At 50.6% G+C, this 22342-nt stretch overlaps 1 protein-coding gene across 1 annotated transcript; it reads right to left on the bottom strand.

Moving 5' to 3' along the window:
• Positions 1 to 9313: 9313 nt before the first annotated feature.
• fdxacb1 (ferredoxin-fold anticodon binding domain containing 1) lies at positions 9314 to 18453 on the bottom strand. Its single transcript, XM_064957776.1, is given in 10 exon segments — positions 9314 to 10145; positions 10148 to 10237; positions 10240 to 10366; positions 10369 to 10721; positions 10758 to 11092; positions 14255 to 14416; positions 16623 to 16826; positions 16903 to 17059; positions 17509 to 17786; positions 18134 to 18453. Coding segments are annotated over 9 exon segments (1836 nt in total). The 5' UTR covers positions 17783 to 17786; positions 18134 to 18453; the 3' UTR covers positions 9314 to 10011.
• Between the last annotated feature and the right edge of the window lie 3889 nt (positions 18454 to 22342).

The following is a 22342-nucleotide window of genomic DNA, read 5'->3' as shown; positions in this document are numbered from 1 at the left end:
CATTTCTGCAGCATCGAAGGTCCCCAAGAACACAGTGGCCTCCATCATTCTAAAATGGAAGACGTTTGGAACCACCAAGACTCCTAGAGTGGGGGCGGCAGGGTAGCCTAGTGGTTAGAGCGTTGGACTAGTAACCGGAAGGTTGCAAGTTCAAACCCCCGAGCTGACAAGGTACAAATCTGTCATTCTGCCCCTGAACAGGCAGTTAACCCACTGTTCCTAGGCCTTCATTGAAAATAAGAATTTGTTCTTAACTGACTTGCCTAGTTAAATAAAAAAAGGGGGGAGAATGGCCTTGTTCAGGGAGGTGACCAAGAACCAACTGTGGAAAAAGTACCCAAATTTCATACTTGTAAATGTAAAGGTACCTTATTAAAAGAAAATGACAAAAGTAAAAGTCACCCAGTAAAATACTACTTGAGTAAAAGTCTAAAAGTATTTGGTTTAAAAAGTATAAATAATTTTAAACATCTTATATTAAGCAAACCAGACATAATTTTTTATATTTCTTTATTTACGGACAGCCACGGTCGCAGTTCAACACTCAGACATCATTTACAAATGAAGCCTTTGTGTTTAGTGAGTCTGCCAGATCAGATGCAGTAGGGATGTTCTCTTGATAAGTGTGCGAATTAGGCAATTTTCCTGCTAAGCATTCATAATGTACTTTTGGGTTTCAGGGAAAATGTAAGGAGTAAAAAGTACATTATTTTCTTCAGGGATGTAGTGGAGTAAAATATAAATAGTAAAGTACAGATACCACAAAAAAACTACTTAATTAACTTTTTAAGGCTAGAGGGCAGTATTCTGAAGTTCTGATGACTGAGGTGCCCAAAGTAATCTGCCTGTTACTCAGGCCCAGAAGCTAGGATATGCATATGCTGTATGCAGGTAGTATTGGATAGAAAACACTCTAAAGTTTCTAAAACTGTTAAAATAATGTCTGTAAGTATAACAGAACTGATATTGCAGGTGAAAATCCGAGGACAATCCATCCAGAGGTTTTTGTTTTTGAGCTCACCACTGATTACAATGGCTGCCTATGGGAATATGAAAGGAAATACTCCCAGATTGCAGTTTATAGGGCTTCCACTAGAACTGGCTTCCACTAGAATTCAACAGTCTTTTGAAAGAGTTTCAGGCTAGTGTTTTGAAAAATGAGCTAGAATTTGTAGTTTTTCTAAGTAGCTCCCATTTTGGCTGTAGTGTTTGTAGCGCGCTCCGGTGAGGGCGAGCACTTCGTTATTTATCTCCAGTAATGAACATACTATTCTCCGTCTTAAATTGTATAAGTTTATTGGTAACGTTTGGGATTCATTTTGTATGCATTTTGAACGAGGGAAACCGGTGGATTACTGAATGAAGCGCGCCAACTAAACTGACCGTTTTGGGATATAAAGAAGGACTTTATCGAACAAAACAACCATTTGTGATGTCGCTGGGACCCTTTGGATTGCAAACAGAGGAAGATCTTCAAAGGTAAGTGATTTATTTTATCGCCATTTCTGACTTTCGTGACGCCTCTGCTTGGTTGGAAAATGTTTTTAATGCTTTTGTATGCTGGGCGCTGTCCTCAGATGGTGTGCTTTAGCCGTAAAGCCTTTTTGAAATCTGACACAGCGGATGGATTAACAAGAAGTTCATCTTTTAACTGATGTGTAACACTTGTATTTTCATGAATGTTTAATATTACGAATTTGGGATTTAGAATTTCGCTCTCAGCAATTTCACTGGATGTTGGCTAGCGTCCCACTAATCCGGTTTTAAGTAAAAATACTTTTAAGTACTACTTAAGTACTTTACACCACTGCCAAGAACCTGATGGTCACTCTGACAGAGCTCCAGAGTTTCTCTGTGGAGATGGGAGAACCTTCCAGAATGACAACCATCTCAGCAGCACTCCACCAATCAGGCCTTTATGGTAGACTGGCCAGACGGAAGCCACTCTACAGTAAAACACACATGACAGCCCGCTTGGAGTTCGCCAAAAGGCACCTAAAGACTCTCAGACCCTGAGAAACAAGATTCTCTGGTCTGATGAAACCAAGATCAAACTCTTTGGCCTGAATGCCAAGCGTCACGTCTGGAGGAAACCTGGCACCATTCATACGGTGAAGCATGGTGGTGGCAGCATCAAAGTACAGAGATCCTTGATGAAAACCTGCTCCAGAGCGCTCAGGGCCTTCCGACTTGGGCAAAGGTTCAGCTGCCAATGACCCTAAGCACACAGACAAGACAACGCAGGAGTGGCTTCGGGACAAGTCTCTGAATGTCCTTGAGTGGCCCAGCCAGAGTCCGGACTTGATCCCAATCGAAACATCTTTGGAGAGACCTGAAAATAGCTGTGCAGCAACACTCCCCTTCCAACCTGACAGAGCTTGAGAGGATCTGCAGAGAAGAATGGGAGAAACTCCCCAAATTGTGCCAAGCTTGTAGAGTTATACCCAATAATACTCACGGCTGTAATCGCTGCCAAAGGTGCGTCAACAAGTACTGAGTAAAGGGTCTGCATACTTATGTAAATGTGATATTTTATATGTGCAGACATTTCTAAATATTTGTCGTTATGGGGTATTGTATTATGTATGTAGATTGATGAGGGGGTGAAAACAATTTAATACATTTTCGAAAAAGGCTGTAATGTAACAAAATGTAGAGAATGTCAAAGGGTTTGAATAGTTTCCAAATCGCTTGTACATGTTTTGAACATGACAGTTTACAATCTAAGATAACACCAGCATTTACTCTCCTTCAACTTCGTCAACAGCCACACTATTCATTACCAAATTCAATTGCGGTCTAAGGCTTAGAGAATGGTTAGCACCAAATACAATGCTCTGAAATGTAGAGATGTTCAGGACCAGTTTATTATTGCCCAACCATTCCTATGGGACTCCCTATCACGGCCGGATGTAATACAGCCTAGAATCAAACCAGGGACTGTAGTGACACCTCTAGGGTTGAGATGCAGTCCCTGAGACCGCTGCACCACTAGCTTTGAGATGCAGTCCCTGAGACCGCTGCATCACTAGCGTTGAGATGCAGTCCCTGAGACCGCTGCACCACTAGCATTATGCTGTCCCTGAGACCGCTGCACCACTAGCATTATGCAGTCCCTGAGACCGCTGCACCACTAGGGAGCCCTCTAGCGTTGAGATGCAGTCCCTGAGACCGCTGCACCACTAGCGTTGAGATGCTGTCCCTGAGACCGCTGCACCACTAGCATTGAGATGCAGTCCCTGAGACCGCTGCACCACTAGGGAGCCCACTAGCGTTGAGATGCAGTCCCTGAGACCGCTGCATCACTAGGGAGCCCTCTAGCGTTGAGATGCAGTCCCTGAGACCGCTGCACCACTAGGGAGCCCTCGAGCGTTGAGATGCAGTCCCTGAGACCGCTGCACCACTAGGGAGCCCTCGAGCGTTGAGATGCAGTCCCTGAGACCACTGCACCACTAGGGAGCCCTTTAGCGTTGAGATGCAGTCCCTGAGAATGCTGCACCACTAGCATTATGCAGTCCCTGAGACCGCTGCACCACTAGGGAGCCCTCTAGCATTGAGATGCAGTCCCTGAGACCGCTGCACCACTAGGGAGCCCTCTAGCGTTGAGATGCAGTCCCTGAGACCGCTGCACCACTAGGGAGCCCTCTAGCATTGAGATGCAGTCCCTGAGACCGCTGCACCACTAGGGAGCCCTCTAGCGTTGAGATGCAGTCCCTGAGACCGCTGCACCACTAGGGAGCCCTCTAGCGTTGAGATGCAGTCCCTCAGACCGCTGCACCACTAGCGTTGAGATGCAGTCCCTGAGACCGCTGCACCACTAGCATTATGCAGTCCCTGAGACCGCTGCACCACTAGCGTTGAGATGCAGTCCCTGAGACCGCTGCACCACTAGGGAGCCCTCTAGCGTTGAGATGCAGTCCCTGAGACTGCTGCACCACTAGCATTATGCAGTCCCTGAGACCGCTGCACCACTAGGGAGCCCTCTAGCGTTGAGATGCAGTCCCTGAGACCGCTGCATCACTAGGGAGCCCTTTAGTGTTGAGATGCAGTCCCTGAGACCGCTGCACCACTAGCGTTGAGATGCAGTCCCTCAGACCGCTGCACCACTAGGGAGCCCTCTAGCGTTGAGATGCAGTCCCTGAGACCGCTGCACCACTAGGGAGCCCACTAGCGTTGAGATGCAGTCCCTGAGACCGCTGCACCACTAGGGAGCCCTTTAGCGTTGAGATGCAGTCCCTGAGACCGCTGCACCACTAGGGAGCCCTTTAGCGTTGAGATGCAGTCCCTGAGACCGCTGCACCACTAGGGAGCCCACTAGCGTTGAGATGCAGTCCCTGAGACGGCTGCACCACTAGGAGCCCTCTAGCGTTGAGATGCAGTCCCTGAGACCGCTGTACCACTAGGGAGCCCTCTAGCGTTGAGATGCAGTCCCTGAGACCGCTGCTCCACTAGGAAGCCCTCTAGCGTTGAGATGCAGTCCCTGAGACCGCTGCATTACTAGGGAGCCCACTAGCGTTGAGATGCAGTCCCTGAGACCGCTGCATCACTAGCGTTGAGATGCAGTCCCTGAGACCGCTGCACCACTAGCATTATGCAGTCCCTGAGACCGCTGCACCACTAGCATTGAGATGCAGTCCTGAGACCGCTGCACCACTAGGGAGCCCTCTAGCATTGAGATGCAGTCCCTGAACCGCTGCACCACTAGGGAGCCCTCTAGCGTTGAGATGCAGTCCCTGAGACCGCTGCACCACTAGGGAGCCCTCTAGCATTGAGATGCAGTCCCTGAGACCGCTGCACCACTAGGGAGCCCTTTAGCGTTGAGATGCAGTCCCTGAGACCGCTGCACCACTAGGGAGCCCTCTAGCGTTGAGATGCAGTCCCTCAGACCGCTGCACCACTAGCGTTGAGATGCAGTCCCTGAGACCGCTGCACCACTAGCATTATGCAGTCCCTGAGACCGCTGCACCACTAGCGTTGAGATGCAGTCCCTGAGACCGCTGCACCACTAGGGAGCCCTCTAGCGTTGAGATGCAGTCCCTGAGACTGCTGCACCACTAGCATTATGCAGTCCCTGAGACCGCTGCACCACTAGGGAGCCCTCTAGCGTTGAGATGCAGTCCCTGAGACCGCTGCATCACTAGGGAGCCCTTTAGTGTTGAGATGCAGTCCCTGAGACCGCTGCACCACTAGCATTGAGATGCAGTCCCTGAGACCGCTGCACCACTAGGGAGCCCTCTAGCGTTGAGATGCAGTCCCTGAGACCGCTGCACCACTAGGGAGCCCACTAGCGTTGAGATGCAGTCCCTGAGACCGCTGCACCACTAGGGAGCCCTTTAGTGTTGAGATGCAGTCCCTGAGACCGCTGCACCACTAGGGGAGCCCTTTAGCGTTGAGATGCAGTCCCTGAGACCGCTGCACCACTAGGGAGCCCACTAGCGTTGAGATGCAGTCCCTGAGACGGCTGCACCACTAGGGAGCCCTCTAGCGTTGAGATGCAGTCCCTGAGACCGCTGTACCACTAGGGAGCCCTCTAGCGTTGAGATGCAGTCCCTGAGACCGCTGCTCCACTAGGAAGCCCTCTAGCGTTGAGATGCAGTCCCTGAGACCGCTGCATCACTAGGGAGCCCACTAGCGTTGAGATGCAGTCCCTGAGACCGCTGCATCACTAGCGTTGAGATGCAGTCCCTGAGACCGCTGCACCACTAGCATTATGCAGTCCCTGAGACCGCTGCACCACTAGCATTGAGATGCAGTCCCTGAGACCGCTGCACCACTAGGGAGCCCTCTAGCGTTGAGATGCAGTCCCTGAGACCGCTGCACCACTAGGGAGCCCTCTAGCGTTGAGATGCAGTCCCTGAGACCGCTGCACCACTAGGGAGCCCTCTAGCGTTGAGATGCAGTCCCTGAGACCACTGCACCACTAGGGAGCCCACTAGCGTTGAGATGCAGTCCCTGAGACCGCTGCACCACTAGCATTATGCTGTCCCTGAGACCGCTGCACCACTAGCATTATGCAGTCCCTGAGACCGCTGCACCACTAGGGAGCCCACTAGCGTTGAGATGCAGTCCCTGAGACCGCTGCACCACTAGCATTATGCAGTCCCTGAGACCGCTGCACCACTAGCATTATGCAGTACCTGAGACCGCTGCACCAGTAGGGAGCCCTCTAGCGTTGAGATGCAGTCCCTGAGACCGCTGCACCACTAGCATTATGCAGTACCTGAGACCGCTGCACCAGTAGGGAGCCCTCTAGCGTTGAGATGCAGTCCCTGAGACCGCTGCACCACTAGCATTGAGATGCAGTCCCTGAGACCGCTGCACCACTAGGGAGCCCTCGAGCATTGAGATGCATTGACTCATGACATTTCAGCTTTTCATTTTTTATTAATTTGTAAAAAATTTGAAAAAACATCATTCCACTTTGACATTACAGGGTAAGTGTGGGGGCCAATGACACAACACAACACCGTCCTGACACCAACACCAACACCATCCTGACACCAACACCATCCTGACACCAACACCATCCTGACACCAACACCATCCTGACACCAACACCATCCTGACACCAACACCATCCTGACACCAACACCATCCTGACACCAACACCATCCTGACACCAACACCGTCCTGACACCAACACCATCCTGACACCAACACCATCCACCACACCAACACCATCCTGACACCAACACCATCCTGACACCAACACCATCCTGACACCAACACCATCCTGACACCAACACCATCCTGACACCAACACCATCCTGACACCAACACCAACACAACACCATCCTGACACCAACACCATCCTGACACCAACACCATCCTGACACCAACACCGTCCTGACACCAACACCGTCCTGACACCAACACCATCCTGACACCAACACCAACACAACACCATCCTGACACCAACACCATCCTGACACCAACACCATCCTGACACCAACACCATCCTGACACCAACACCATCCTGACACCAACACCATCCTGACACCAACACCATCCTGACACCAACACCATCCTGACATCAACACCATCCTGACACCAACACCATCCTGACACCAACACCATCCTGACACCAACACCATCCTGACACCAACACCATCCTGACACCAACACCATCCTGACACCAACACCGTCCTGACACCAACACCATCCTGACATCAACAAAACACCAACACCATCCTGACACCAACACCATCCTGACACCAACACCATCCTGACACCAACACCATCCTGACACCAACACCAACACCATCCTGACACCAACACCAACACAACACCATCCTGACACCAACACCATCCTGACACCAACACCGTCCTGACACCAACACCGTCCTGACACCAACACCCCTGACACCAACACCATCCTGACACCAACACCATCCTGACACCAACACCGTCCTGACACCAACACCATCCTGACACCAACACCATCCTGACACCAACACCGTCCTGACACCAACACCATCCTGACACCAACACCGTCCTGACACCAACACCGTCCTGACACCAACACCGTCCTGACACCAACACCATCCTGACACCAACACCATCCTGACACCAACACCATCCTGACACCAACACCATCCTGACACCAACACCATCCTGACACCAACCAACACCATCCTGACACCAACACCATCCTGACACCAACACCACCTGACACCAACACCATCCTGACACCAACACCAACACCAACACCATCCTGACACCAACACCATCCTGACACCAACACCATCCTGACACCAACACCATCCTGACACCAACACCATCCTGACACCAACACCATCCTGACACCAACACCATCCTGACACCAACACCATCCTGACACCAACACCATCCTGACACCAACACCATCCTGACACCAACACCATCCACACCAACACCGTCCTGACACCAACACCGTCCTGACACCAACACCATCCTGACACCAACACCGTCCTGACACCAACACCATCCTGACACCAACACCATCCTGACACCAACACCATCCTGACACCAACACCATCCTGACACCACCAACACCGTCCTGACACCAACACCGTCCTGACACCAACACCTGCCCTGACACCAACACCGTCCTGACACCAACACCATCCTGACACCAACACCACCCTGACACCAACACCGTCCTGACACCAACACCAACACCGCCCTGACACCAACACCATCCTGACACCAACACCATCCTGACACCAACACCATCCTGACACCAACACCATCCTGACACCAACACCATCCTGACACCAACACCAACACCATCCTGACACCAACACCATCTGACACCAACACCATCCTGACATCCAAAACACCAACACCATCCTGACACCAACACCAACACCATCCTGACACCAACACCAACACCAACACCATCCTGACACCAACACCATCCTGACACCAACACCATCCTGACACCAACACCATCCTGACACCAACACCATCCTGACACCAACACCGTCCTGACACCAACACCGTCCTGACACCAACACCATCCTGACACCAACACCGTCCTGACACCAACACCATCCTGACACCAACACCGTCCTGACACCAACACCATCCTGACACCAACACCATCCTGACACCAACACCATCCTGACACCAACACCACACCGTCCTGACACCAACACCGTCCTGACACCAACACCATCCTGACACCAACACCGTCCTGACACCAACACCATCCTGACACCAACACCAACACCGACACCAACCCTGACACCAACACCGTCCTGACACCAACACCAACACCCGCCTGACACCAACACCATCCCTGACACCAACACCATCCTGACACCAACACCATCCTGACACCAACACCATCCTGACACCAACACCATCCTGACACCAACACCATCCTGACACCAACACCATCCTGACACCAACACCATCCTGACACCAACACCATCCTGACATCAACACCATCCTGACACCAACACCATCCTGACACCAACACCATCCTGACACCAACACCATCCTGACACCAACACCATCCTGACACCAACACCGTCCTGACACCAACACCGTCCTGACACCAACACCGTCCTGACACCAACACCATCCTGACACCAACACCGTCCTGACACCAACACCGTCCTGACACCAACACCATCCTGACACCAACACCATCCTGACACCAACACCGTCCTGACACCAACACCGTCCTGACACCAACACCGTCCTGACACCAACACCGTCCTGACACCAACACCATCCTGACACCAACACCATCCTGACACCAACACCGTCCTGACACCAACACCGTCCTGACACCAACACCGTCCTGACACCAACACCCGTCCTGACACCAACACCGTCCTGACACCAACACCATCCTGACACCAACACCATCCTGACACCAACACCGTCCTGACACCAACACCATCCTGACACCAACACCATCCTGACACCAACACCATCCTGACACCAACACCATCCTGACACCAACACCATCCTGACACCAACACCATCCTGACACCAACACCGTCCTGACACCAACACCATCCTGACACCAACACCGTCCTGACACCAACAGCATCCTGACACCAACACCATCCTGACACCAACACCATCCTGACACCAACACCATCCTGACACCAACACCATCCTGACACCAACACCGTCCTGACACCAACACCATCCTGACACCAACACCATCCTGACACCAACACCGTCCTGACACCAACAGCATATTACCACACTGCACTCATCTCTCACAGACAGACAGACACTACCTGACGGTGAGATGCATGCGTGTGGACAGCAGGCTTTGCAGGTGTGTGTGGAGTTTGAGCGCGTGTGTGTGAGAGGGCATGTGTGTGTGGCGATAGGTGAGTCTGTAACAGTAGCTGGTGTGTGTTACGTCAGGGTGTGTGTCGGTCTGTGTGTTGGGTGTGTAGGTGTGTGTTACGTCAGGGTGTGTGTCGGTCTGTGTGTAGGGTGTGTAGGTGTGTGTTACGTCAGGGTGTGTGTCGGTCTGTGTGTTGGGTGTGTAGGTGTGTGTTACGTCAGGTGTGTGTCGGTCTGTGTGTTGGGTGTGTAGGTGTCGATGAGCATAACGTTCTCTACCATCTCTCTACTGGCCTCCCTGACTAGAGCATGAAACGCTGCCTCCTGCCAGTCTGGCCCCGCCCAGAGCTGATGTCATAAACAAAGCTCTGTGGAAACAGGGAGAAGGGATGGAACGGTTGCTCTGGCAATGGGCGGAGCAGGAAGTGGTTGAGGAAGCGGGGTCAGGTGACCAGAGCAGGCGCCAGTCAGGTAGGGAGTAGACCAGTGAAGCCAGGAGGTCAAGGTTCAGACACACACAGACGCCATCAGTGAGGTCATCAGCCCACAGCCGGCCTAGCCGTCCCATCGCTCGGCTGCCAGCCACAGAGACCCCTGCTCCTCAGCCAGGGAAAGCCCATAGGGGGTCAGCAGACGCTCCAGACTCCGCCCCAGGTCAGGGATTGACTGAGAGGCTTTGGGCCATGCTCCCCAGAGGAGGAGCTGGTGGAAGGCAGGGGGGGACCAGGGACTGATGTGAACTCTCTGAAAGACTAGGCCGCTCACACCATGCAGAACCTCTCTCTCTCTGTGTTCTCTCTCCTCTCTCAGTATCTCCATCTGAGGCAGTAGAGAAGGACGCAGCACGTATCCCCCAACACCTACACACTCCTCTCCCTCACCTACACACTCCTCTCCCTCACCTACACACTCCTCTCCCTCACCTACACACTCCTCTCCCTCACACTCCTTTCCCTCACCTACACACTCCTTAAAACGGCTGCTACACTCTCTCTCCCTTCCCTCATCCTCTGAGTCGTAGGTTATGTGTGTGTCTGCCAGTAGAGTGTCTATGTGTTTGTGATCATCTGAGGGTGTGTGTGAAGTGGTGTGTGTGTGGGAGGGGTGTAGCCAGTAGCAATGTGTGTGTGTGTCTTGTATCTCAGGGCAACATGCATTTAGTCTCTGGGGGGAGGAGTGTATGAGCAGGGGGAGGGGCTCAGTAACCATGGAGACAGGCCATTCCCTCTCCAGGGCCTGAACCAGAAAGTCCTGAACCAGCCTGACGGGATGATTAGAATTCGAGAGAAAACCCCTGTAGAGAAAGAGAGAGAGAGTTACAACACTGTATAAAGACAAAATGACATTTGAAATGTCTTTATTCTTTTAGAACTTGTGTGACTGTCAAAAATATAAAACTTATCCCCTGTTGGGGGGAGGGATGCAGAGAGCAGTGGATTGACAGCGCACTACATTCCTGTCTGCCATAAGATGAGGGCCAGTGTCTGACAGACCACAAACCTGTACTCTATGCTTATTGTTAATGTTCAATGTGTGGTTGTTTTGACCCTTGATTATTTGGGGCGGCAGGTAGCCTCATGGTTAAAGCGTTGGGACGGTACCCAAAAGATTGCAAGATCGAATCTACGATCATCGAATCATTGTAAATAAGAATTTGTTCTTAACTGACCTGCCTACTTAAATAAAAAAATAATTGTTGTTTGTATTTGTTTTTATTATGGATCCCCATTAGTTCCTGCCAAGGCAGCAGCTACTCTTCCTGGGGTTTATTATGGATCCCCATTAGTTCCTGCCAAGGCAGCAGCTACTCTTCCTGGGGTTTATTATGGATCCCCATTAGTTCCTGTCAAGGCAGCAGCTACTCTTCCTGGGGTTTATTATGGATCCCCATTAGTTCCTGCCAAGGCAACAGCTACTCTTCCTGGGGTTTATTATGGATCCCCATTAGTTCCTGCCAAGGCAACAGCTACTCTTCCTGGGGTTTATTATGGATCCCCATTAGTTCCTGTCAAGGCAGCAGCTACTCTTCCTGGGGTTTATTATGGATCCCCATTAGTTCCTGCCAAGGCAGCAGCTACTCTTCCTGGGGTTTATTATGGATCCCCATTAGTTCCTGCCAAGGCAACAGCTACTCTTCCTGGGGTTTATTATGGATCCACATTAGTTCCTGCCATGGCAGCAGCTACTCTTCCTGGGGTTTATTATTATGCTGCCTTGGAAACAGGAACTAATGGGGATCCATAATAAACCCCAGGAAGAGTAGCTGACGGGGATCCTAATGGGGATCAGTGTGTGGGCAGTGTGTGTGGGCAGTGTGTGTGGGCAGTGTGTGTGGGCAGTGTGTGTGGACAGTGTGTGGGCAGTGTGTGTGGACAGTGTGTGTGGACAGTGTGTGTGGACAGTGTGTGTGGGCAGTGTGTGTGGGCAGTGTGTGTGGACAGTGTGTGTGGACAGTGTGTGTGGGCAGTGTGTGTGGGCAGTGTGTGTGGGCAGTGTGTGTGGACAGTGTGTGTGGACAGTGTGTGTGGGCAGTGTGTGTGGACAGTGTGTGTGGGCAGTGTGTGTGGGCAGTGTGTGTGGGCAGTGTGTGGACAGTGTGTGTGGACAGTGTGTGTGGGCAGTGTGTGTGGGCAGTGTGTGTGGACAGTGTGTGTGGGCAGTGTGTGTGGGCAGTGTGTGTGGGCAGTGTGTGTGGACAGTGTGTGTGGACAGTGTGTGTGGGCAGTATGTGGACAGTGTGTGTGGACAGTGTGTGTGGACAGTGTGTGTGGACAGTGTGTGTGGGCAGTGTGTGTGGGCAGTGTGCGTGGACAGTGTGTGTGGGCAGTGTGTGTGGGCAGTGTGTGTGGGCAGTGTGTGTGGGCAGTGTGTGTGGGCAGTGTGTGTGGGCAGTGTGTGTGGGCAGTGTGTGTGGACAGTGTGTGTGGGCAGTGTGTGTGGACAGTGTGTGGACAGTGTGTGTGGGCAGTGTGTGTGGACAGTGTGTGTGGGCAGTGTGTGTGGGCAGTGTGTGTGGGCAGTGTGTGTGGGCAGTGTGTGTGGACAGTGTGTGTGGACAGTGTGTGTGGGCAGTGTGTGTGGGCAGTGTGTGTGGACAGTGTGTGTGGGCAGTGTGTGTGGGCAGTGTGTGTGGGCAGTGTGTGTGGGCAGTGTGTGTGGACAGTATGTGGACAGTGTGTGTGGACAGTGTGTGTGGACAGAGTGTGTGGGCAGTGTGTGTGGGCAGTGTGTGTGGGCAGTGTGTGTGGACAGTGTGTGTGGGCAGTGTGTGTGGACAGTGTGTGTGGGCAGTGTGTGTGACAGTGTGTGTGGGCAGTGTGTGTGGGCAGTGTGTGTGGGCAGTGTGTGTGGGCAGTGTGTGGGCAGTGTGTGTGGGCAGTGTGTGTGGACAGTGTGTGTGGGCAGTGTGTGTGGACAGTGTGTGTGGACAGTGTGTGTGGGCAGTGTGTGTGGACAGTGTGTGTGGGCAGTGTGTGGGCAGTGTGTGTGGGCAGTGTGTGTGGGCAGTGTGTGTGGGCAGTGTGTGTGGGCAGTGTGTGTGGAGTGTGTGTGGGCAGAGTGTGTGGGCAGTGTGTGTGGACAGCGTGTGTGGGCAGTGTGTGTGGGCAGTGTGTGGGCAGTGTGTGTGGGCAGTGTGTGGGCAGAGTGTGTGGACAGTGTGTGGGGCAGTGTGTGTGGACAGTGTGTGTGGACAGTGTGTGGGCAGTGTGTGTGGACAGTGTGTGTGGGCAGTGTGTGTGGGCAGTGTGTGTGGGCAGTGTGTGTGGGCAGTGTGTGTGGGCAGTGTGTGTGGGCAGTGTGTGTGGGCAGAGTGTGTGGGCAGTGTGTGTGGACAGCGTGTGTGGGCAGTGTGTGTGGGCAGAGTGTGTGGGCAGTGTGTGTGGGCAGCGTGTGTGGGCAGAGTGTGGGGCAGTGTGTGTGGGCAGCGTGTGTGGGCAGTGTGTGTGGGCAGAGTGTGTGGGCAGTGTGTGTGGGCAGCGTGTGTGGACAGCGTGTGTGGACAGCGTGTGTGGACAGCGTGTGTGGACAGCGTGTGTGGACAGCGTGTGTGGACAGCGTGTGTGGACAGTGTGTGTGGACAGCGTGTGTGGACAGTGTGTGTGGACAGCGTGTGTGGACAGCGTGTGTGGACAGCGTGTGTGGACAGCGTGTGTGGACAGCGTGTGTGGACAGCGTGTGTGGACAGCGTGTGTGGACAGCGTGTGTGGACAGCGTGTGTGGACAGCGTGTGTGGACAGCGTGTGTGGACAGTGTGTGTGGACAGTGTGTGTGGACAGCGTGTGTGGACAGCGTGTGTGGACAGCGTGTGTGGACAGTGTGTGGACAGTGTGTGTGGACAGTGCCAGACGTTGGATGAATATTCATCTGTCCCGCAAAATCATCCTGTTGTCCCACATTTGGAGATTTTAAATGTGGTCACCCTACAGGTATGTGGTAGGTCAGTGTGTGTGTGTACCTGTGTATGTAATGTGAAAGTTCAGCAGGTATGTGGTAGGTCAGTGGTCGTCCTCCCAGAATGTGCTGCTTCATGTCCTTCCTCTGGGGGGCGCTGCAGGCCACACTACGACTGAACACATGAGTCACGCCCTGCTCTGCATGGAAGCACTTATCCTGGCTCCTGACAACACACAAACACACAGTCAACCAAAACCCTTCCTCTTGGGTGCCTCAATTCAATGTTTGCTACGTTCTTTAACTATCAGTGAGGTATGTTTGCTGCTGCATTGCCTTCTGCTTTAAGGACAGGTATCTGCTCTGTGGGCTTTAAGGACAGGTATCTGCTCTGTGGGCTTTCAGGACAGGTATCTGCTCTGTGGGCTTTCAGGACAGGTATCTGCTCTGTGGGCTTTCAGGACAGGTATCTGCTCTGTGGGCTTTCAGGACAGGTATCTGCTCTGTGGGCTTTCAGGACAGGTATCTGCTCTGTGGGCTTTCAGGACAGGTATCTGCTCTGTGGACTTTTAGGCTGGGTATCTGCTCTGTGGGCATTTAGGCCGGGTATCTGCTCTGTGGGCTTTTAGGACGGGTATCTGCTCTGTGGGCTTTCAGGACGGGTATCTGCTCTGTGGGCTTTCAGGACAGGTATCTGCTCTGTGGACTTTTAGGCTGGGTATCTGCTCTGTGGGCATTTAGGCCGGGTATCTGCTCTGTGGGCTTTTAGGACGGGTATCTGCTCTGTGGGCATTTAGGCCGGGTATCTGCTCTGTGGGCTTTTAGGCCGGGTATCTGCTCTGTGGGCTTTTAGGCCCGGTATCTGCTCTGTGGGCTTTTAGGCCGGGTATCTGCTCTGTGGGCATTTAGGCCGGGTATCTGCTCTGTGGGCATTTAGGCCCGGTATCTGCTCTGTGGGCTTTCAGGCCCGGTATCTGCTCTGTGGGCTTTCAGGCCCGGTATCTGCTCTGTGGGCATTTAGGCCGGGTATCTGCTCTGTGGGCATTTAGGCCGGGTATCTGCTCTGTGGGCATTTAGGCCCGGTATCTGCTCTGTGGGCATTTAGGCCGGGTATCTGCTCTGTGGGCATTTAGGCTGGGTATCTGCTCTGTGGGCATTTAGGCTGGGTATCTGCTCTGTGGGCATTTAGGCTGGGTATCTGCTCTGTGGGCATTTAGGCTGGGTATCTGCTCTGTGGGCATTTAGGCTGGGTATCTGCTCTGTGGGCTTTTAGGCTGGGTATCTGCTCTGTGGGTATTTAGGCTGGGTATCTGCTCTGTGGGCATTTAGGCTGGGTATCTGCTCTGTGGGCATTTAGGCTGGGTATCTGCTCTGTGGGCTTTTAGGCTGGGTATCTGCTCTGTGGGCATTTAGGCTGGGTATCTGCTCTGTGGGCATTTAGGCTGGGTATCTGCTCTGTGGGCATTTAGGCTGGGTATCTGCTCTGTGGGCTTTTAGGCTGGGTATCTGCTCTGTGGGCATTTAGGCTGGGTATCTGCTCTGTGGGCATTTAGGCTGGGTATCTGCTCTGTGGGCATTTAGGCTGGGTATCTGCTCTGTGGGCTTTTAGGCTGGGTATCTGCTCTGTGGGCTTTTAGGCTGGGTATCTGCTCTGTGGACTTTTAGGCTGGGTATCTGCTCTGTGGGCTTTTAGGCTGGGTATCTGCTCTGTGGGCTTTTAGGCTGGGTATCTGCTCTGTGGGCATTTAGGCTGGGTATCTGCTCTGTGGGCTTTTAGGCTGGGTATCTGCTCTGTGGGTATTTAGGCTGGGTATCTGCTCTGTGGGTATTTAGGCTGGGTATCTGCTCTGTGGGCATTTAGGCTGGGTATCTGCTCTGTGGGCATTTAGGCTGGGTATCTGCTCTGTGGGCTTTTAGGCTGGGTATCTGCTCTGTGGGCTTTTAGGCTGGGTATCTGCTCTGTGGGCTTTTAGGCTGGGTATCTGCTCTGTGGGCTTTTAGGCTGGGTATCTGCTCTGTGGGCTTTTAGGCTGGGTATCTGCTCTGTGGGCTTTTAGGCTGGGTATCTGCTCTGTGGGCTTTTAGGCTGGGTATCTGCTCTGTGGGCTTTTAGGCTGGGTATCTGCTCTGTGGGCTTTTAGGCTGGGTATCTGCTCTGTGGGCTTTTAGGCTGGGTATCTGCTCTGTGGGCTTTTAGGCTGGGTATCTGCTCTGTGGGCTTTTAGGCTGGGTATCTGCTCTGTGGACTTTTAGGCTGGGTATCTGCTCTGTGGACTTTTAGGCTGGGTATCTGCTCTGTGGACTTTTAGGCTGGGTAAAGCTTCATAAATACATTTGATTGATTGGTTGGTTTGCCACGATGTCCATATCCTCTTATTCATTTTGATCTGATCCTAGATCAGCACTCCTACTCTGAGACGCCATCAGCTCACCTGTACCCGGTGGATTGGTAACTGTCAGGTTTCTCGCCATCGAAGGGGCGGACCTCGTTCAGGATAAGCCCTGCCTCTGCTGCCATGGCGACCACCTGCCAGCTGTTGTGCCACTCTCTCATTGGCCGGTCGGCTGGAGTCCCGCCCTGCCCGTTGCACAGAGACACAAGCACCTCCCCTTCCTCCTTCAGCACTCCCACACAGCTACACACACACACTTAGAGGTGAGATGAGATTCAACAGTGTTGTGTGTGTGTGTGTGTGTGTGTGTGTGTCTCACCTGAGGAAAAAGTGTTTGAGCAGCAGCCTGTTCTTCTTCACGCCACTCTTCCGACCGCAGTGAGGGAAGTTAAAGATGACGCGGTCAAACTGTCGACCACGCAGACACACACACTCTGACAGACGCGTACAATCCACCTCAAACAGCACCTCCCCACCTGACACACACACACACACATTAGACCAACTGTACATAAGGACATCACATTGTCCATTCAGAAACAAAACAGAATAGAACACACACACCCAGCCTGTCTCTAATTGGAGTGTGTGATGGTGTCAGAGACGGAAGAGAAAGTGAGACAGTATATTTTTTGATTGAGGCGGGGCCAGACTGGTCTTCTTATTGCCCCGGAACCGTGGAGGGGGTGCCCCAGAGAAGGCAGAGAAAGGATAGGTGGGGCAATAAGTAGACCAGAAGCAGCAATACCCTCTCTCCAAGCCAGATGTTATGAAGAAAAGCAACACCCACTTATACAGACAGAAACCATTAACACAAATCTGTAAATGGCTTGAGTCGTCTTCATTTATCCACAATCTTTAATGGTGCGGTTGTGGGCGGAGCTACCTGAGTGTGTGATTGTGTGTATGTTGTGGGCAGAGCTACCTGAGTGTGTGATTGTGTGTATGTTGTGGGCGGAGCCGTGGTGTCGTAGCGCCTCCTCTTTGGTCTGGAGACAGGTGGCTGTGATCCTCAAGCCCCTCCCACCAGCTATGTCATCGGTCCCTGTGGTGATGTTATCGGTCTCCCTTGTGATGTCATCGGTCCCTGAGGTGATGTCATTTGTCTCCGTGGCGACGATCCGGCTCAGAGCGGCAGAGAACGAGAAGTTCCCCTCTCCAACCAGAAGCACCGCCTCCCCACCTTCTGATGACGTCATCACTCTGCACCGACGGACGGACAGTCAACAAACAATCAATCATAATTACTAGTTAACTACACATGGTTGATGATATTACTAGATATTATCTAGCGTGTCCTGCGTTGCATATAATCTGACTGAGCATACAAATATCTAAGTATCTGACTGAGCGGTGGTAGGCAGAAGCAGGCGCGTAAACATTCATTCAAACAGCACTTTCGTGCGGTTTGCTAGCAGCTCTTCGTTGTGCGTCAAGCATTGCGCCGTTTATGACTTCAAACCTATCAACTCCCGAGATGAGGCTGGTGTAACCGATGTGAAATGGCTCGCTAGTTAGCGCGCGCTAATAGCGTTTCAAACGTCACTCACTCTGAGCCTTCTAGTAGTTGTTCCCCTTGTTCTGCATGGGTAACGCTGCTTCGATGGTGGCTGTTGTTGTGTTGCTGGTTCGAGCCCAGGGAGGAGCGAGGAGAGGGACGGAAGCTATACTGTTACACTGGCAATACTAAAGTGCCTATAAGAACATCTAATAGTCAAAGGTTAATGAAATACAAATGGTATAGAGAGAAATAGTCCTATAATTTCCTATAATAACTACAACCTAAAACTTCTTACCTGGGAATATTGAAGACTCATGTTAAAAGGAACTACCAGCTTTCATATGTTCTCATGTTCTGAGCAAGGAACTGAAAAGTTAGATTTCTTACATGGCACATATTGCACTTTTAATTTCTACCACACAATATGTTTTTGCATTATTTAAACCAAATTGAACATATTTCATAATTTACTTGAGGCTAAATTGATTTTATTGGTGTATTATATTAAGTTAAAATAAGTGTTCATTCAGTGTTCATTGTTGTAATTGTCATTATTACAAATAAATTCTAAAAATATCGGCCGATTAATCGGTATCGATTATTTTGGTCCTCCAATAATCGGGAATCGTCGTTGAAAAATCATAATCGGTCGACCTCTAGTACGTACATATCCCAACCAGAAGCCATGGATTACAGGCAACATCCGCATCGAGCTAAAGGCTAGAGCTGCAACTTTCAAGGAGCGGGAGACCAACCCGGACGCTTATAAGAAATCCCGCTATACCCTCAGACCAACCATCAAACAAGCAAAGTGTCAATACAGGATTAAGATTGAATCCTACTACACCGGCTCTGATGCTCGTCAGATGTGGCAGGTTTGAAAACTATTACGGACTACAAAGGGAAACCTAGATGCGAGCTGCCCAGTGACGCAAGCCTACCAGACAAGCTAAATTACTTTTATGCTCGTTTTGAGGCAAGCAACACTGAAGCATGCATGAGAGCACCAGCTGTTCTGGATGACTGTGTGATAATGCTCTTGGCAGCCAATGTGAACAAAACATTTAAACAGACCAATATTCACAAAGCCGCTAGGCCAGACGGATTTCCAGGATGTGTACTCAAAGCATGCACTGACATGCACTGACATTTTCTCCCTGACCAAGTATGTAATACCTACATGTTTCAAGCTGACCATCACAGTCCCTGTAACCAAGGAAGCGAAGGTAACCTGCCTAAATTATTTCCGCCCCCGTGGCACTCACGTCGGTAGCCATGAAGTGCTTTGAAAGGCTGGTCATGGCTCACATCAACAGCATCCTCCCGGACACCCTAGACCCACTCCAATTCGCATACCGCCCCAACAGAACCACAGATGACGCAATTTCAATCGCACTCCACACTGCCCTTTCCCACCTGGACAAAAGGAACACCTATGTGAGAATGCTGTTCATTGACTACAAGCTCATCACTAAGCTAAGGACCCTGGGACTAAACACCTCCCTCTGCAACTGGATCCTGGACTTCTTGACAGGCCGGGCCACCCCAGGTGGTAAGGGTAGGCAACAACACGTCTGCCACATTGATCCTCAACACTGGGGCCCCTCAGGGGTGTGTACTCCCCCTCCTGTACTCCCTGTTCACCCACGACTGCGTGACCAAACAAGACTCCAACACCATCCTTAAGTTTGCTGACGACACAACAGTAGTAGGTCTGATCACCGACAACGATGAGACGGCCTATAGGGAGGAGGTCAGAGAACTGTCAGTGTGGTGCCAGGACAACAACCTCTCCCTCAATGTGAACAAGACTAAGGAGATGATTGTGGACTACAGGAAAAAGGAGGACCGAGCACGCCCCATTCTCATCAACGGGGCTGCAGTGGAGCAGATTGAGAGCTTCAAGTTCCTTGGTGTCCACATCACCAACAAACTAACATGGTCCAAAGAGGGCACGACAACGCCTTTTCCCCCTCAGGAGACTGATGTAGCATGGGTCCTCAGATCCTCAAAAGGTTCTACAGCATCGAGAGCATCCTGACCGGTTGCATCACCGCCTGGAATGGCAACTGCTCGGCATCTAACCGTAAGGTGCTACATAGGGTAGTGCGAATGGCCCAGTACATCACTGGGGCCAAGCTTCCTGCCATCCAGGACCTATATAATAGGCGGTGTCAGAGGAAAGCCCATAAAACTGTCAGAGACTCCAGTCACCCAAGTTATAGACTGTTTTCTCTGCTACCACATGGCAAGTGGTACCGGAGCACCAAGTCTAGGACGAAAAGGCTCCTCAACAGCTTCTACCCCCAAGCCATAAGACTGCTGAAAAATTAATAAATTTGTCACTGGACAATTTACAATGACCACCCATCCCCTCCCTTTTGTACACTGCAGCTACTCGCTGGTTGGTTGTTACATGCTACAGTTTATTATCTATGCTTAGTCACTCCGCCCCCACCTACATGTACAGATTACCTCAACTGGCCTGTACCCCTGCACACTGACTCTGCACCGGTGCCCCCTATTTAAAGCCTCATTATTGTTATTCTTATTGTGTTACTTTTTATTTTAGTCTACTTGGTAAATATTTTCTTCTTTTTGAACTGCACTGTTGGTTAAGGGCTGGTAAATAAACATTTCCCGGTAAAGCCTACACTTGTTGTATTCGGCGCATGTGACAAATAAAGTTAGATTTTTTTTAAATGCTTAGGTGATCATCCATTAAGAACAGTCGGATTAAGTAATAGTAAAATGTATTTTAACAAAAGAGAAGACAATCATAGCCAAAAGTAATGTGAGCATTGTGAAAGGAAATTACTTTATATGAACATGAACATGTATTTCTAGATGAAACACTAAATTTGGTGGAAAAGTGACTGATTTGGTGTATTGTACTAAGTCAATTTAAAATGAGTTTTGAATCAACTGCATTTTTGATGATCTGCTTTGAGTTTTGTACTTAGTTGTGAAAATGTATCACATACCTCTGAAAATTGCACCAAAGCTATATTTTGGTGTCTGTCCCGATGTTTGTCATTTCAGCGCAGAAGACAGCCATTGCTCTCAAACCCTCTCAAAAGCATTTCCTGAGAGGCCGTTTTGACAGAACACTGGAATGAAGAAGTCGGGATCCTCAGATCTTCTGCTCCAATGTGCTTTGAGAAGAGAAGAAGAGGGACACTCGGGGTATCAAGGAAATACAATTGAGATGCTCCCAATGTGAGGAAGCCTCTTTAGACTATAGGGACGCCCCCACGAGTTATTCCATAGCTCAATGCACGAGACGAGGCTTTCAGAAAGAATAGTTGCTAACTTAGCCATGTGTCTGTCTACTCGCATTGATCTAGCTTGCCAATGTATGTAATAGAATAATGTTGCTAACATTGGCAAAGCAACTCACGTTTCCTCCCGGTAGATTTGAACAGTGACGCTCATCAATGAAAAACGGTTTATCGCCAATAATAATCAGCAGGGGAAACATCGAGTTGGGTTAATTATCGATCATAAGATTCATGTAATTTTGTCATCAGCAGTGGAGCCGGTCGTCACGAGTAGAATAAGCAAAACAATAAGTGTCACACTTACAGTAGTATGGACGGAAACAAAACTAATGGTATAAAAGGTTCCTTGGGACGTCCATAACCTCACCCTAAAATTAACTCCTTACCGTAACCATACCCCTTACCTAATCCTTCTTCTCTTTCTTTGGTATCATGGCGTCAAATCCTTCTTCTCCTTCTTTGGTATCAAGGCGTTAGGACATTTATTTGTGCATGCTTACAGCTGCTGTGCACGAGTATGTGATCTGTCAGGTTGCATTTTGTGATTCTAAAAGAAAAAGAAAGGGAAGGACAAAAAATAGCCACGATTACATCTACATCTATTTACCACTATTACACACCACCAACTATATACCACTATTAAATACCACCAACTATATACCACTATTAAATACCACCATCTAACATCTATATACCCTATTACACACCACCAACTATATACCACTATTAAATACCACCAACTATATACCACTATTAAATACCACCAACTATATACCACTATTACACACCAACAACTATATACCACTATTAAATACCACCAACTAACATCTATATACCCCTATTACACACCACCAACTACATACCATTATTACATACCACCATCTATATACCACTATTAAATACCACCATCTATATACCACTATTACATACCACCATCTATATACCACTATTAAATACCACCATCTATATACCATTAT

Source organism: Oncorhynchus masou, unplaced genomic scaffold (assembly GCF_036934945.1).
Source record: "Oncorhynchus masou masou isolate Uvic2021 unplaced genomic scaffold, UVic_Omas_1.1 unplaced_scaffold_1006, whole genome shotgun sequence".
Classification (NCBI taxonomy): domain Eukaryota; kingdom Metazoa; phylum Chordata; class Actinopteri; order Salmoniformes; family Salmonidae; genus Oncorhynchus; species Oncorhynchus masou.
The sequence above is the reverse complement of the archived record's forward strand: the minus strand, read 5'-3'. Positions and strand labels throughout refer to the sequence as shown.